Here is a 15628-nt window from a genome sequence, read left to right as displayed (position 1 = left end):
AACAGTTGTTTAATATCTCCGTACTTAGCTGTATCCCGTAAAATTCCTCTTTTACTAATAATAAGTTACTTGAAACTGAACTGTGATGCAGAGTACCAAGGCTGGAGTCACTACTACCACACCAAGATTCAGAATATCGTAATTACTGCAACTGTTATGTGTTCACTGCTATGTAAGTGCTGGTGCTGAGTTAAGACTGTGTATTTCCGATATGAGAAGTTTGAAAGAGGTTTGTACAGTGGCACTGAAATCTCATACACAGTATTTATTTGTACCAAGTTTTGTATTAAATTAAATTTTTCATGAAAGTTAATTGTGTTTTAAATGTAATTATGTGAAATTGATTTGCAAAATAATGGCTTTCCTTGTCGGAAATGTACGTATTCTGCATTAAATTTTCTGGTACTGTTACATATTTGTATTTGTTCTGGCGCTGTGGTATGAAGGATGGTGACGTTGATATGAGGAATATCTCAAGTAAGAATAAAAATGAACTGTTATTAGGGAATGAATTATATGCTGGTAAATGTGCATGCAGTGAATAAAGGAATAAACTGTTTAATTCCGTGCAAAAATTACAGTGTTTATATTAACCGAGTTTGGGGTGTGAGAGAAATGTCGCAGGAAGCAGGGTACGTATTACTGTTTCGAAGATCCAGTACTCTGCAGGCTGCTGGTCAGATGAAAGTGAAACTATGTTGTAGGAAGATGGAAAATGAATGCTGTTTCAGGTGTGCTTGGTGTCAGCTGTACCAAAGTGGATGTTCTTGGCAACCCACCAGTAAATAATCTTCTGTTTCTCTTCACTCTTATGTGTGTTACGTACAGCGACCAGTAAACGACTTATTAGTTAAATGGTCTAGTCTGTAAAACATACTAAATTATGTTATTTATAGAATAATTAATCCAATACAAACAGGCTGATTAAGCAAGATGCCTACTACAGCTAGACAAACCATTTGTGAAGGAATTCATCAATATTTCTTTCAGTTGTACCATCCTGACATTGCCATGGAGGGGCACCTTAGAAAACCATCAGGATGATTGGATAGGTATTTAAAATCTGGTCCTCTGGAATACGAATCCAATTTCTTGAACACTGTGTCACCTTTTTACGTCTCACTTTCTCAGATATCTTAAGGCTGTTTTTGTTTACATTTCTTGTGCGTTGAGCTCTTACTCTATCTCTAACATCCTTAAGATTTACGAGATATTAAACTTCTATCTTTCTACCTTTTAAGTGCAGATTATTTCATCTTTGAATTATACCACACTTATCGTCATTGATAATCTGATCTACATGCTCTTATTTGTGTCTACTCTTGCAATTTGTGCCTTCTGTCAACTATTCCGGAGCCAAGTTGTGGTTTTGTATCCCTTAGGTATCCAGTAGCATGTCCCTCTTTGTGGAAAGGGTTTCCCACGAAGCTATTACTGAGATTGCCACGACTTGGCTGACAGGTGAACCTACGTGGCAACAGGCTGCTGCAGCTGTCGTCGTTCCCAGCGGCTCCAGCACTGGAGCGCCTGGACATGGGGCACTGCGGCCTGGAGGGTGAGCTGCCTTCGTTTAGGGCCGCGCCCAGGCTGCGTCGCCTGCTGATCGACGGCAACCGGCTGACCAGCCTGGTCGCTGAAGAACTGACGGCTACACTGCCCCAGCTGCGGCGGCTGGACGTGCAGAACAACCCCTGGAGCTGCGACTGCAGGCTCAGGCCGCTGTGGCGCTGGTGCCACGCTGCGGCTGCAGTCAGGAGCCCAGCTGTCCAGGTCTTGGGGAGGCCCATCGACATTGGAGAAGGTATGTAGATGGTGATACCCGACTGCTGTCAAGAGACAGGCTGTCGAAGCCTTAGATGGCCCACAGAAGTAGAGAAGGTATATCATCTGATCAACGGTATCTGGACACCTATTATTGGACTTTAATATGGGTTGTGTCTTCCATTCACCTTCCTGACAGCTTTAACACTTTTGGAGCCATTTCCTGTGAGGTGTCTGAATGTCTGTGAAGGAATGGCAACCCACTGTTCTTCATGAGCCGAAATGAGAGAAGATAGTATGTCTTGGACGCTAGGGTCTCTTACGGACCAGACATTCTAACTCTGCCAAACGGGCTCAGGTCGGGACTGTGGGCTGGCCAGTCCATTTCAGAATGTTATTGTTCACAAATCTTTGCGTGGCAGATGCAGACTTACGACAGGGTGCATTGCCCTACTGATACAACCATCGTCTCTGAACCTTCCCCCACTGTATGCAGCAAGCAATGCTGTAAAATGTGTTCATATCATTCCACATTCCGTTTTTCCTTAAGCACAATAAGCCACCAAAAATACCCACATACCATAACACTATCTCCTCTGTACTACAACAGACGAAAGGTAACATTATTCAGGCATTCGCCAACACAAACCTTTCCATCGGATTGCCATAGGGTATAGTATGATTCATCAGTCAAAATCTGTCGTTATCACTCATCCACAGTACGATAAAAGTGACACCAAGCACACACGAAACAGCTTTCCTTTTCCCTCTTCCTACAATATAGTTTGACTTTCATCCACTGCTCACCTTAATGACAGTCCTCTTCTTGGGACTCTTTCAGTGAGGTGTCTGAATGTCAGTCGAGGAATGGCAGCCCATTCTTCCTCAAGAGCCAAAAATCAGATGTTAGTTAACACTTACATGTAGAATTTATACCTGCTCTGACTTTGTTTAACTGGAGCTGTATTACTGCAGATGTCCTACAAGTGTGTTAGAAGCAATTAAACAGCAGTTAGTTTCTCAGTGACTACTAATGTATTCAAACACATGTTTTAATTTACCTATAACCAAGTTTATGTGATAACCAACTTTATCGTTGTGTGTTAGGCCGGTATTACACTATGAAATTTCTTTGTCCAATATCTTTGTCCAATATCTTTGTCAAAGATATTTGATAGTGTAATAGGGACTTTGTCAAATGTCGTCCAATATTTGATCAAATATAGGGCCTCGCTGTATATTTGATCAAAGAAACCGCTTGTCTTCTGTTCACTGCAATGTGACATGTTACCACATGGAGCGCTAGCATCGCTGCAGCGTTCTGTCGTCTGTAGTGTCTTTATAACCATTGCCGGTAAATACAATTGGTGTGTGCCGACAACTACAAAATTAATAGAGATGTCTGAAGCTGATGAGGCGCTTTACAACGTGAGGCACCCTGAATACAAAATAGATTAAGAAGATTGGAGACCTGACCTGACCTAACCTAACCTAACATAACATTACCCTCTCCTGTGTCAAGGAATCGGAGTGTTACAGTGAGCCTGTCTTCTGAAGATGTAGCAGTTCTTAAGTGAATATTGTGCTTTGTGATTCATTGAGCACATACAGAAATGTATGCTCATCCATTCTTAAGTAATTGATGTACGACTTGACGTCTTCCACTGTAAGCTCACGTAACAAGTTTTGTTGAATGCTTTTATATATATATATATATAACCCACGGCTTCACCCAGATTAGATTAGTTTTTCGTTCCATAGATCCGTGCTGAGGAGATCCTCTTGGATGTGGAACATATCGATTCTTTTTAAGCTGAAATAACAATACTAATAGTATGAATAAATACAATACATCATTTGTTTCTATTAAAAATTTCTCCAATGGAGTTGAAGGAGTTGGCCAGTAGTAAGTCTTTCAGGCTCCTTATAAACTGATATTTATTTCTAACTAAATTTTTTATGTTTCCTGGCAAATTATTGAAGATGAGTGTTCCTGAGTAGTGGACCCCTTTTGAACTAAAGTAAGTGCTTTTAAGTCCTTGTGCAGATCATTTTTGTTCCTGGTATTGTATGTATGAACTGAGTTGTTTGTTGGAAAAAGAGATATATTATTTATGACAAATTTCATTAAGAAGTAAATATACTGAGAAGCAGTAGTTAGTATACCCAGTTCTTTGAAGAGGTTTCTGCAGGACGTCCGTGAATTTACTCCACAAATAATACGTATTACACGCTTTTGGACTCTGAAAACTTTTGTTTGACTTCAAGATTTATCCCAAAATTTTATCCCATATGACATTATGGAATCAAAGTAGGCAAAGTATGCAAGCTTTTTCATTTTTATGTTGCCTATGTCTGCTAACACTCGAATTGCAAATACAGATTTGTTAAGGCCTTTCTGCAGTTCTGTGGTGTGCTCCTCCCAACTGAATTTATTATCAAGTTGTAATCCCAAGACTTTTAAGACTGTCAGCCTCGTATGTATGGTTCCATTTTTTCCCCCACTTCTTTTCCGCATGTGCACACAATGCAATTGGGGTACGTACAACTGCTGCGGTTAATAACAAGTTGTTGTCAGCCATCTTGAACTTGGACGAAAAATTTGATGACAGTGTAATACTCCTTCTAGCGCTACGTCAAAGATCTTTGTCAAATATATTGGACGGAATATTCGATCACATCTTTGATCAAATCTTTGACAAAGAAATTTGATAGTGTAATACCGGCCTTACTAAGGTTTCTATTAATGCTGATAGAGCATTGTATACCCCTTTAAAAAGGAAGGTGTGTGTTCTGAGGTCGCATGTGGGTGTCCACAGACGCAACTCGCTGTCCAGAGGACGTGATGTGCGGACAAGCACAGCACGAGCACTGGGACCAGCTGGAGACACTGCGCTGTCCAGGAGACCCAGAGTCTGGAGAGGCCGTCGCTGAACACGACCCTAACCTGGATGTGGAGATGATCAGCATGTCAGGGCGACAGCGCTCTGCACGGCGCGCCTGAGCTCCCAAGTGATGCTGTTTGGGTTTCTGTAAATGCCATTTGTGGGAATCACAAGTTACACTGTGCTGCTACACCTATGCTCCGGCTGGCTGTACTGAAATTAATTTCATGCATAATGTAGCAAGCGACTGCTTACAGGGTGTTGGACAGGGATATTAATCTGCACTCTACAGTTAAGTTCACTAAAGTTCTAAGAGCCAAGATGAGAGACAGACCAAGCAGTAGTTTTAAGGATGATGGACATAGATCACGATCTTCCTGCTGGCTATGTCTTGTGGGACGCCCTGATTGCCTTAAGAAGTGGTTAGTCTGAGGTCGACGGGCATAATGCCATCGGGTGGGTACATAAATCTCCACTCTGTTGGAAGATCCAAGGACTGTGGTACTCATATAACAAATTTTCTCTCACACTTGCTATGCTGGAACAGGTATCTATACCCATTCGATGCATGATTTCCTGAGGGAAATGATGCATTACATTCCAAGAAGTGTATGTGGGGGCTATGGAAAAACTGTGCTGTATCAGAGTTTCTCCTTCTTTGGGAACAGTAAAACACAGTGAAAGGAAATCTTACAGTCGGTCACATAAGTAACAGGAAAATAATACCATTTTTGACACGAAGATGCACTATTGACACGATCGCTCACGGTAAATGCTTTCTGACACCTCAAAGAGCGTTGTAAATACTAATCCGAAGGAAAAGCGCTTTCATCTATGGTAGGAAACCAAGGTAGAAAATTCTCGACTTAGCAAAGCAAGATTTTCTTTATTATGAACAAACTGCTCTTTTCTGTTTAAATTTAGACTTTTCAATCAACCCACGTTATGCATAATTTTTCCAGTCAATAGATTCCATTTCTGAAGCGCAGTTTTGGAAGGGATTACAAAAAATCACTCTATATCTGCCCTAATCTCTTCGTTATAATAGTAAAGACAAACGTTTTTCTTTTTATAGATTTGATAATAGGTGTAAAACAGAGGATGTCAGACCTGATAGAGCGAATGTTTCAAAGTTTCGTACTACAGGCCACTCAGTTTTCAAGTTGTCAAAGAACCTTGCGGGAAAGAGAATCTGTCGTGTTGGTAGATGACTTTTTCTTTTGCAGTCCAGGTCTCCTGTCGTCATTTTTTCTTACATTTAATCTAGGAAACTTAGTTGGTATTCTCAAACTTGAAAGTAGTCATTTTATCCTCTCCAAGAGTACCGATAAGAAGGCTCCCTTTTGAATTTTAAACCATAACCTTCCTGACATCTTACATCGACTTTGACACCGGGGAATCCATTCACTACTTTGATTTGTGTTACGTTTCTTGCCTAAAGTGTTGGACCTATCTCTCTACCACATTGGCAAAATTTGTATACGATATCAGGTGAAATATTGTTAACATTGCTGAGATATTCGTTCTTACTTTTGCTTTTGGCTAGCGTTCTGTTGCATAATCCAATATGCATAAGTCTTTCTCATAGTTAATTATTCAATTAAAATATACTGTACAGGTTTTTTCGGATATTACTTTGTTGAAAGCTGTAACTTCAAGTAAATCGCCGCAGCCGGTCTCGTAATATTATTAATTCACATTTTTTTAGTGGTCGTATGAGCACAGGATTTATCGTCCGCTTAACTATAACACACACACACACACAAACACACACACACACATATGTGTGTGTAAAATTAAATAAGACCTATCCTAAATTAATGTATCGCAGCAGTCTGTATGCTGTTGCCCTCCTGTTTCCTTGCGTCTGCATTGCTGCAGCTGATGCTTCGCACCCGAAACGCGTAGTACAGTACCAATATAACCAACAAAAACATAAAAACATATGAATTAGTGGCCTAATTTGGTGATAGTGACCGTGAGCAAATAGCTACATGGTACAAAAGTTTTCTGACTATCGTACCACATCATAATACAAAAAAACTATTCTGGAGAAACCAACGTTTCGGCTACGGTTACAGTAACCTGCACAGTTATAAATAGGGACATATTCAGCACAACAACAGACGACCAAGAGTTAACATGGAGCGGAATAATTGTGTCATCTGTTTCACATATGCCTTTAATCGACAGTTGTGCAGTACCATGTTATACACATTCTCTCTGTTTTCATTTGCGATTGCAGTCTTAGGATATCCTTCGTGTATCATCTTCAAGTGGACAGCCACATTGAAATCAACAGCCCTTCGCTTGACTGTTGAAAATAAATACGTTGACTCGTCACAGGCCTTCAACAAGTTCGGATGAATTTACTAGAGTGTCGGGCAGTCGAGAATTAAGGTTTTTACGTTAGCATAGCAGTCCAGTACATCCAACTGAACGAAACGCATGCAACACAATTATTTTAAAAAACTTTTACAAACAAAACCTTTTTCGCAGACTAAGCAGGTACCTTCGTTGAAGTCAGCACCATATTTATGCCAGACTGTCAACTTTTCACATTGTTTTCGTGGACAATGCTTTGTTATTTAGGCTTCATACAAAGCAAAGCAGTATTTGATTACGGATCTCTCCTGAGGTCGAGATGCTGAGACCTTAGGGGTATCAGCCACAAGGAATGTCATACGATGAGATGCCGTAGGGCTGTAGAAACCTGTTGATGAAATATGCCGCTCGAGATTCGTTTCTGTCTGAGACGTTGGCAAGAATGGTCACGATTTGAGCGTCTGCTTGATGTGTCTGAGTGAAGCAAAGAGAGCTCAAAGCACTACGATGCTTCTGTATTCATATCGCTACTTTTGTAGACAGCTTCCACTAAGGAACTTGCTGTCTTTCAGCCGCCATATCTCTGACATTGTCTTGGTTGTAAACGATTTTTACGCAGATACTAGTTCATTAATCTTTAAAAAAAAGCTTTATATAAGAGGACTTTGTATGGAGTGACGTACTTATGAAAGAAAAGATTGTGACAATGACTGAATGTTTGCAATTCCTTTGTAAATTAATTTATTATGCTTCAAATTAGTCATTGTAAATGAATTGTTTATTAATATGAAATAAAAACTCTCCACTCATTTTTTCATTCATTCATGTCCTACACATTCCACCATGAAAGAAAACTTTCAAAGATGTGGAATATGTTATTCATTTATTTATCATGTTCTGTAGATTACACAAGAAGAGAACCTCAAGCGATGCAGAATTAGTTAAACACACATTGTTAAAAAGTGACTGTACTGCTTAATATCATTTGTGTTTACGCTAGCTAAATGTAACTTACTAAACTGGCAGGAAATCTGCTACTTTGAAAAAAGAAAGGTTGCTCTATCCTCAGTTAAATAAAATAATCCCTCCGCATACTCCATAACATCACTCTGAACACTGGATGCAATGGTGAAGTACACAAGAAAATTGTGTTTCTGTTTAGTATTGTGTCTGTGACAATCACACTTCATGTGAGAATAATATTGATTATCAGCAATAAAAATCGTTAAGGAGTAAATGTACTGGGAGATGAGAGTAAAAAATCCAACATTTTTGAAGAGACCTCTGTAACTTTACACAATATTCTTACAGCTCGCTTCTGCTGACTAAATACGTCATTTACCCTAATTGCGTTATTTAGAAGATATTTCATAAGATGATAGAGTGTGGAAGTATTCAGAGTAAGTCAAAACCCATGTCGCTATGTCAGTACAAAGAAATATGTTGCTAAATACAAAATATGCTGAACTTAGCTTCTTGATTAGTTTATTTATATACTGACACCGTTTTTAACTTTTAATGCAAAAGATCACAAAGAATTTTACACAAATATTTGATTAATATCTGGACATTACCGTCTACCTGTGGCACGGAAGGTAATTCACTTTATTGTTGACATTTTGTGCCCTTGATTAGCACGCTTGCGTCATCAGCAAACATTTACGCACCATTTTTCTTACAGTTATAGGCGGATCATTTATGTAAATTAAGAACTGGTGCTGATCCAGTAGCAAGTCCTGTGAAACCTGCTTTGAGATTAGTTTTATAATTTTATTTTAAGATTAGTTTTATTTAGTTTTATTGTCTCGAAGTGAGAGGTATATATTGAAGCGAATGAGCTACTAGAAATTGGGTGAATAATTATTGTTAAAACAGTATCACTGTTGGAGTTTCAATAGAGTAAATGCGAAGGAAATCAGCCGATTTGAAAAGCGATACAACTTTGTTAATTATATTAATTAGCTTCTGTTTTTCTGATAGGCACACTGCTATTTAGTGTAGAGCATAGAAAAATAGTTACGTATGTGTTATGAATGGTAAAGTTCACGTCAAAGCTGACCATGATGTCCGTAGGTAAAATTGTTTCTCCCTTTAGGCGTTCTATAAAGTGCGTCGAGTTCTTCACATAAGAGTCCGTCTTCCCAACTAGACGTCTTAATTTGCAGGCTAGATACTTTGCCAGACTGTTAAGTGGGCGAATTGATCCCATTCACTATTGGCCTCAAAGGAAACTTTCCTTTTATATCTTTGGAACACCGTAAATTCTAGGAGCGACTGGCACTCTGGGAATAAGACCACTTGATACGTCAGAGTCAGTTCTCGAGTCCTTAATCGTGGCCTACGTCTTTCGAATTATCTTCTTATCTTCGCCGTGGGGTCCGCTCTTAGTTCTTTGTAGATGGGATCATTTAATAATTCTTTCATCTTGTCTTCGTACTGCACGGTGTCTAAGTCGATAGTAGCATTGCCTTTGTCTGCTGTTATTATCACAATTTCGTCGTTGTTCTGCAGTTCCTTGCTAGCTGCCCTTTCCTCTCGGCTAAGTTTGTGTTTCGGTGGCTTGGCACGTAGTACAACTCAAACGCTTTCCTGCCTAATTTTCCCAGCTTCTAACGCAGATGTGTGCCGGAGTGCTGTTTCCACGGATTCGATAATTTCTTCCGTAGGAATCCTCTCAGGTGTGACGGCAAAGTTTAGTCCCTTAACTAGTGTTTCTGCGGCTGCTTTGCTGATGGGATGAGATGAAAGGTTCACCACTGTTCGAGAAGTATCCAGTCGAGGCATAATGTTCCATGTCGTCTTTGCTAGTTGCGCAAATTTCTTCTTCTGGTGAATGGTGTCGGTTCCACTAATTGCATACGCCTGCAGGTGAGTGATTCTGTCGATGTTATTCCAGTCGGTAGGCGATAAAGTAGATGATAGCAGAAGATGTATTTGCAGAAACTGTTTGTTATTGAAGTCAAGTTCTCTTCGCACCTGCTGAATACGCTCCTTCAGAAGAGATTTACTGGCTCGCCTGTAGATGCTTCTTGCTTTGTGAGTGTCGATGTTAAATTTAAACTGAAGAAAATTAGGTCCAATGTCATGATCCAGATACCTCTTCAAGAAGATAAGATCGTTGAGAAGTTTCATTTCTTCCTCCTGAAAGTTTCCAGTTTGCGAATGTTGCTGCGTGATTCCTGCCCATACAGGTTGCTAATATAAATGCGTAGGCTTTCGCGGCCAGAATCAGTCGACATAAAAGTTTTCTGAGTGTAGTACCAAGTCATACTGTATAAAACTAGTGCTGGAGAAAAACCAACGTTTCGGCCACGGTTGCAGCGGCCTTCTTCTGGGTCCACTGGTGCGTTCCAGCTATGCAGTGTCCCTTATATTTTGTTATTACTGTTCACTGCGCATGCCATTACGTCGTAATTTTTTTAAAAAAAGATAATTCGCTTCATTCATCACTTAAGAAAGAAGGAGAGGGGAAGTTATTTTAATAGGTTATTGTGATGGAGGGAGAGCGTAACCTCTATTATCTATTGGCTCTTGTGTTTGCGCCATGATTGGTGGTCACCGGCGAATGAGACGATGGCTCCTTTTTTCTGCCGCGCGGCGGCAATTACTCGTCGGTATTGCTCGTGACTCGTGTTGACAGTGCGGTCTGTTGGCCTCTGATTGCTGGCAGGCAAGATGAGGCAAGTCTGAGCCCATCCTCTCTATTCATGTTCTTAGGGTGTTTAAGTATTTCGATGGCCTCTCTGATTTTGCGTTTCGTCATAACCGGCTGCTTGGTCAACATACGGGCTTTGCTAAATTTTATTTCTTTCACGCAATCTTGCTTATGTTCTGCCACTGCAGATTTGTTGTGTTGCCCTAGACGGATATAGCGCTCGTGTTCTCGAATGCACGTTGCTAATGGCCTACCAGTCTTGCCGATGTATGCCTCTCACATTCGCATTCCACCTTGTACACGCCTGCAGTGTGTAATGCATCCACCTTATGCCATTTCCACATCTAAAATTATTTATTAATTATAAAATATGCACAAGGTTCATTAGCAACACAGAAGCACACACACAATGTTAATGTCAAGTGTTACAATGTTATTTCCATATCTAAAATTTATGTATCGTGTACCAAAAATACATGTTTCATCAGCAACATACACACATTGTCAATGCCAAGTGTCACAATGTTACGGGGATTTCCATGTTTAAAATGTATGTATTAATACGTAAGCTTTGTCAGCAAAGCAGACAGACATACACGCAAACACACACACTCACACACACACACACACACACACACACACACACACAGAGAGAGAGAGAGAGAGAGAGAGAGAGAGAGAGAGAGAGAGACGTGTGACATATGCTTCTTCAGCAATACATACACATAAAATGCTCATGTTAAGCGTCACAATGTTTTTTTCATGTCTAAATGTCTGTATTATTTACCAGAAATACGAAAATATATTCACGATACTGGTCTAACTTACGGCATTTCTATGTCTAAAATGTCTATAATCTTTTGGAAGAGTGAAATTATTGTGTAACCTAAAGCCTAAGAGACACTTTGCACTTAAAATGACTATGGTCTCTCAAATTAAGTTCGACAATTCTATTTATACTGCCGGCCGGGATGGCCGAGCGGTTCTAGGCGCTACAGTCTGGAACCGCGCGACCCCTACGGTCGCAGGTTCGAATCCTGCCTCGGGAATGGATGTTTGTGATGTCCTTAGGTTAGTTAGGTTTAAGTAGTTCTAAGTTCTAGGGGACTGATGACTTCAGAAGTTAAGTCCCATTGTGCTCAGAGCCATTTGAACCATTTCTACATCTGAATGGTATGCAGTATTGTTCTATAACTGTATAAAACACATGTGGCTTAAATATCATGCTAAACAGGCGAGGCAGTAATAGCTGCGTTTCGTATTTGGCCTATGCGGGCTATGTTACTGGTAGTACAAAACGAACGTTCATCAACTTACCAGGCACCATATTGGGAGGAAAAAGATAATGCATCATGTTCCACATCAGAAAAATATAACTGACAGCAACTTTTTGACCGGCTAATATAGCTTTTTTAATTGCTTTTGATCTTGAGTCAATCTATGATTATGTACCACAGGTGTACAAAAACAAACTTTCGAGGAAGAGTGCAACAGTAACTGGTCGGAACAATGGTAGTCTAAAAAAGTTTACAGACTTTATCTCCATAATCACCTTCTAAATGTTAACAATATCTATAACATGTTTATCCACCAATTACACATTTTATGACACTTTAGCACAACAAACAACTGTAAAAATGAAGCTTTGTGGCAAGATCTTTAAAGTGGTGGATCATATTAACTGCAATATGCAAGTTAAGCGCCGTAAAACACCGAACACAATACATCATCTTCATGAGCACTGCTCAGTTTTTACGTCAAAGATAAAGATGGAAAAGATTCCTTACAGATGTCTGATTGTGGACGAAAATTTGATCTTTGTATCAAAATATAAAAGCACTAGTAAGAACAAGAGATGGCACTGTTGATCTAAGTTGGAGTTTAAGCTGCAAGCTACACTTGGCAACGACCAAAATTCGATATATGTACCACTCTTGGTATAAGGCACGATGGACTTACAAGTTAAATATTTACACATCTAAATTGTCTGTATTATTGTTCTATAACTATACAAAACACTTGTTGACTGAAGGGATATGCTAAGTAGCCAAGGTGGTGATAGTTGACAGTTCCAAACAAACAAAAAAGCAGTCTGTATTGTTAATCTATAACTGTACAAAACACAGGTTGTCTAAAATAATACGCTAAGCAAGCAAGGCAGTGATTGTTGACAGGTCCAAAGAAACAAACTGGTAGTCTGTCTTATTGTTCTATAATTGTATGCGAGATTTTAAATGCTTTTCACTACCCATTTTCAACTGCTTACCAGTCCGTCAAACACTATAGTAACACCATATTAGTGTATAAACGTTATCTTTCAGTACGAAACATTAGTCACCTTCTGCTGATAATGTTAACGTATGCTATACTACAGAGGAGTCTACATGACACTTTCACGAAACAATATACTGAACTGTGCTTTTAAGATCTGAAGTTAATACACATCAATGACAGAGGTTATGTGTTACACTGTAACAATTAGCCAGAACGAAATTGTAACAACCTGATCAAGTGACAGTGGATGTCAGCTACTGGATTTCAAATAGCATTCTAAGACCAGTAGCTGACAGCACTGTCCCTCTTACATAGCCATGACGTCACTTCTGGCTATGCCTTCTAAGTTTAGAACACGTCTCAACTATTCTGAGAGTTTGCTGACTCTGAATACAAGCACATCTGAGCACAGTCTCCCTGACACCAAACCTGACACCAAATACATTCAGCAAGGAGGGAGAGGGTGGGGTTTATAGTTCCGACATTCTTCGATAATTCGTTTTCATACACCAGTGGAACATAGCCACAGGGAGATGAAAGATCAAATGTAATAAGATAAAATGTACTAAAACTGTTACAGCCAGTCAAAGAAGTCAGTTAAATTTTTCTAGTGCAGAACATGAGGCAATAGCTTTTCCTCCCCTCCTGAAATGGTGCTTGGCCAGGTAATGAAAGTTCATGTATACACTGCCAGTAACAAACTCTCCTTTAAGCATGTGAACTATCACTTCCTTGATTGTTTAGCGCTTTACTTTAAGTGTATTTTTAGAACAATAATGCAAACAATTTAGATGAGGAAAAATTCAGCTTGGAGGTCCATTGTGTCTTGCGTCAAGTGTGATGGAAAGATCGGTCTTTGCCCACTGCCAAGTGTCGCTTAAACTGTAAGTTATGTCAGGAACGTTGTAAGAGGTCCGAGCAGATGTAATTTCGATGTATTGCTCATGCGCTGCCTACGATATGCAAGGTATAAGAGAATCTTTGACCAGAGAGCAGTGTTGACTGCAGTAGGAACTGTGTAGCTGTAGCAGTAAGTTGTTGCTTGTCTGGAGTCTCCTCTTGTCTGGTCTGGTGTATCGTGTCGGGTGGCCGGTCGCGGTGCAGCGATGCCGGAGCCTGAGTATTATTGTATAAGGTAAAAAGCAGCCTCGCGCATATGTAGTAATGTCATCTCAAGTCCCATGTAAATGTTTTTAAAATCTCGTAATAATAATCTTTCTCATAAAAAGTAACTTTTAACAACCATTCATTTCAATTTAAAGAATTTACTAATTTCTCCCATCCATGATCATCTTGATTGTTGCAAAAGAAAAATCAGTTGCTTCCTTTCATAAATGACAAATCTATTGGCCAGCATTGCACAGGGCTGTGCCAGAAAACATTATTTTAAGAGCAGATATATATGCGTTATCCGGCGACTTCATTGACGTAAGAATTTTTCTCTTTTTTATTCAGAATGATCTTTCAGGGCCATGACGCAGCACTGCTGACGTCCAAAATTTACCAGGTTACATTCACAGTCAATTATTGAAAAATTATAAGTGAGTGACAATTTAATTGAGAGGTTAGTTACATTGTATTATCACCAGGTTACTGAATTTATTTTTTGTTGGGACGTTACACTGAATGTGAACGACATAATTATATAATTTTTACTTTTGAGAGGTTTAGGAATTTTTCTGTTTTGAGGTTACACTAAACGTAAATATTATTTAAGTTAATAGTTTCTGTTGGGAGGTTACGGTAAATTATCTTATGGGGAGGTTACACTTGGCGACAACCGCCCAGGATCGTATTTTCTTTGTGAATTTATGAGAAGTAGTCATATATCTACTCTTATTTACTTGAATGTCATTTGCATCTGGCGCAACGCATTTACTAATTTGTCACTCTTTCTTTCACAGGTCATCGGCAATTTATTGCTCTTTGTTGTAATTGTATTTGTTCCATTTTTGCTTTGCCTTTGTTTCATTTTTGTGCTTAATTTTGATTTGTGAAAAATGCCGCGAAAAACTGTTAACAGTACATCGCGATGTGCAATGAGTGAAATAGCCGACTCGAATAATTTGACCGATAATACTTGCGACACTCAGTGTAATAGTGATAATCGTCTAGTTACAGATAATCAGTGCCTGCCGATCACTAGTATTGAGTTAAATCCTAATGATGAGCAAACAAATTCAATTATGTCCACAGTAAATTTAACAATTGATGACGCGGCACGTTCCGTTACAATGAACGCTGTCCAGTTTGACACGCCTAATTTGCAAAATTTACGTAGCGAACAGATAATTGTTTTTAACGAAGGTGAACAATGTACTCAAAGTACGTCAGATTTATTTGATTCCGAGGTAGTGATTAACAGTGCACATCCGATTGGCGAACCTTTTCAAGAATCAGAAAATGACCAAATGATTACACAAAACGTGACAAATGCACATACACCATTACACAGCATAGAAAATAGAGTCGCTAATTTTGGCTTGGATCAAGTTATGGCAGTATTGCTACAACAGAATGAAAGACAAGACAACAACTTCAAACAACTTAATGAAAATCTTAAACAACTGAATGAAAAATACGACAACCTTTTGAATCGTACAAACAACGTAATGAAAAATTCGACAACCTTTTCAAACAACTTAATGAAAAACTAGACAACAATTCCAAACAGTCGAAGGAAAAACACGACAACCTTAACGAACAGAACAAACAACTTAGCGAACAG

The 15628-nt window shown here is 39.3% G+C and overlaps 1 protein-coding gene across 1 annotated transcript in view; it reads left to right on the top strand.

Moving 5' to 3' along the window:
• LOC126229550 (insulin-like growth factor-binding protein complex acid labile subunit) overlaps window positions 1-7780 on the top strand; it is a 140383-nt gene extending 132603 nt beyond the window's left edge. Inside the window, exons 5-6 of the mRNA XM_049942314.1 lie at window positions 1462-1801; window positions 4581-7780. Coding sequence (XP_049798271.1) covers window positions 1462-1801; window positions 4581-4765 — 525 coding nt within the window. The 3' untranslated portion in view covers window positions 4766-7780. The remainder of the gene's footprint in view (window positions 1-1461; window positions 1802-4580) is intronic.
• The last annotated feature ends 7848 nt before the right edge of the window (window positions 7781-15628 follow it).

This window comes from Schistocerca nitens, unplaced genomic scaffold (genome assembly GCF_023898315.1).
Source record: "Schistocerca nitens isolate TAMUIC-IGC-003100 unplaced genomic scaffold, iqSchNite1.1 HiC_scaffold_375, whole genome shotgun sequence".
NCBI lineage: Eukaryota > Metazoa > Arthropoda > Insecta > Orthoptera > Acrididae > Schistocerca > Schistocerca nitens.
This window is presented reverse-complemented; position numbering and strand designations above follow the sequence as displayed.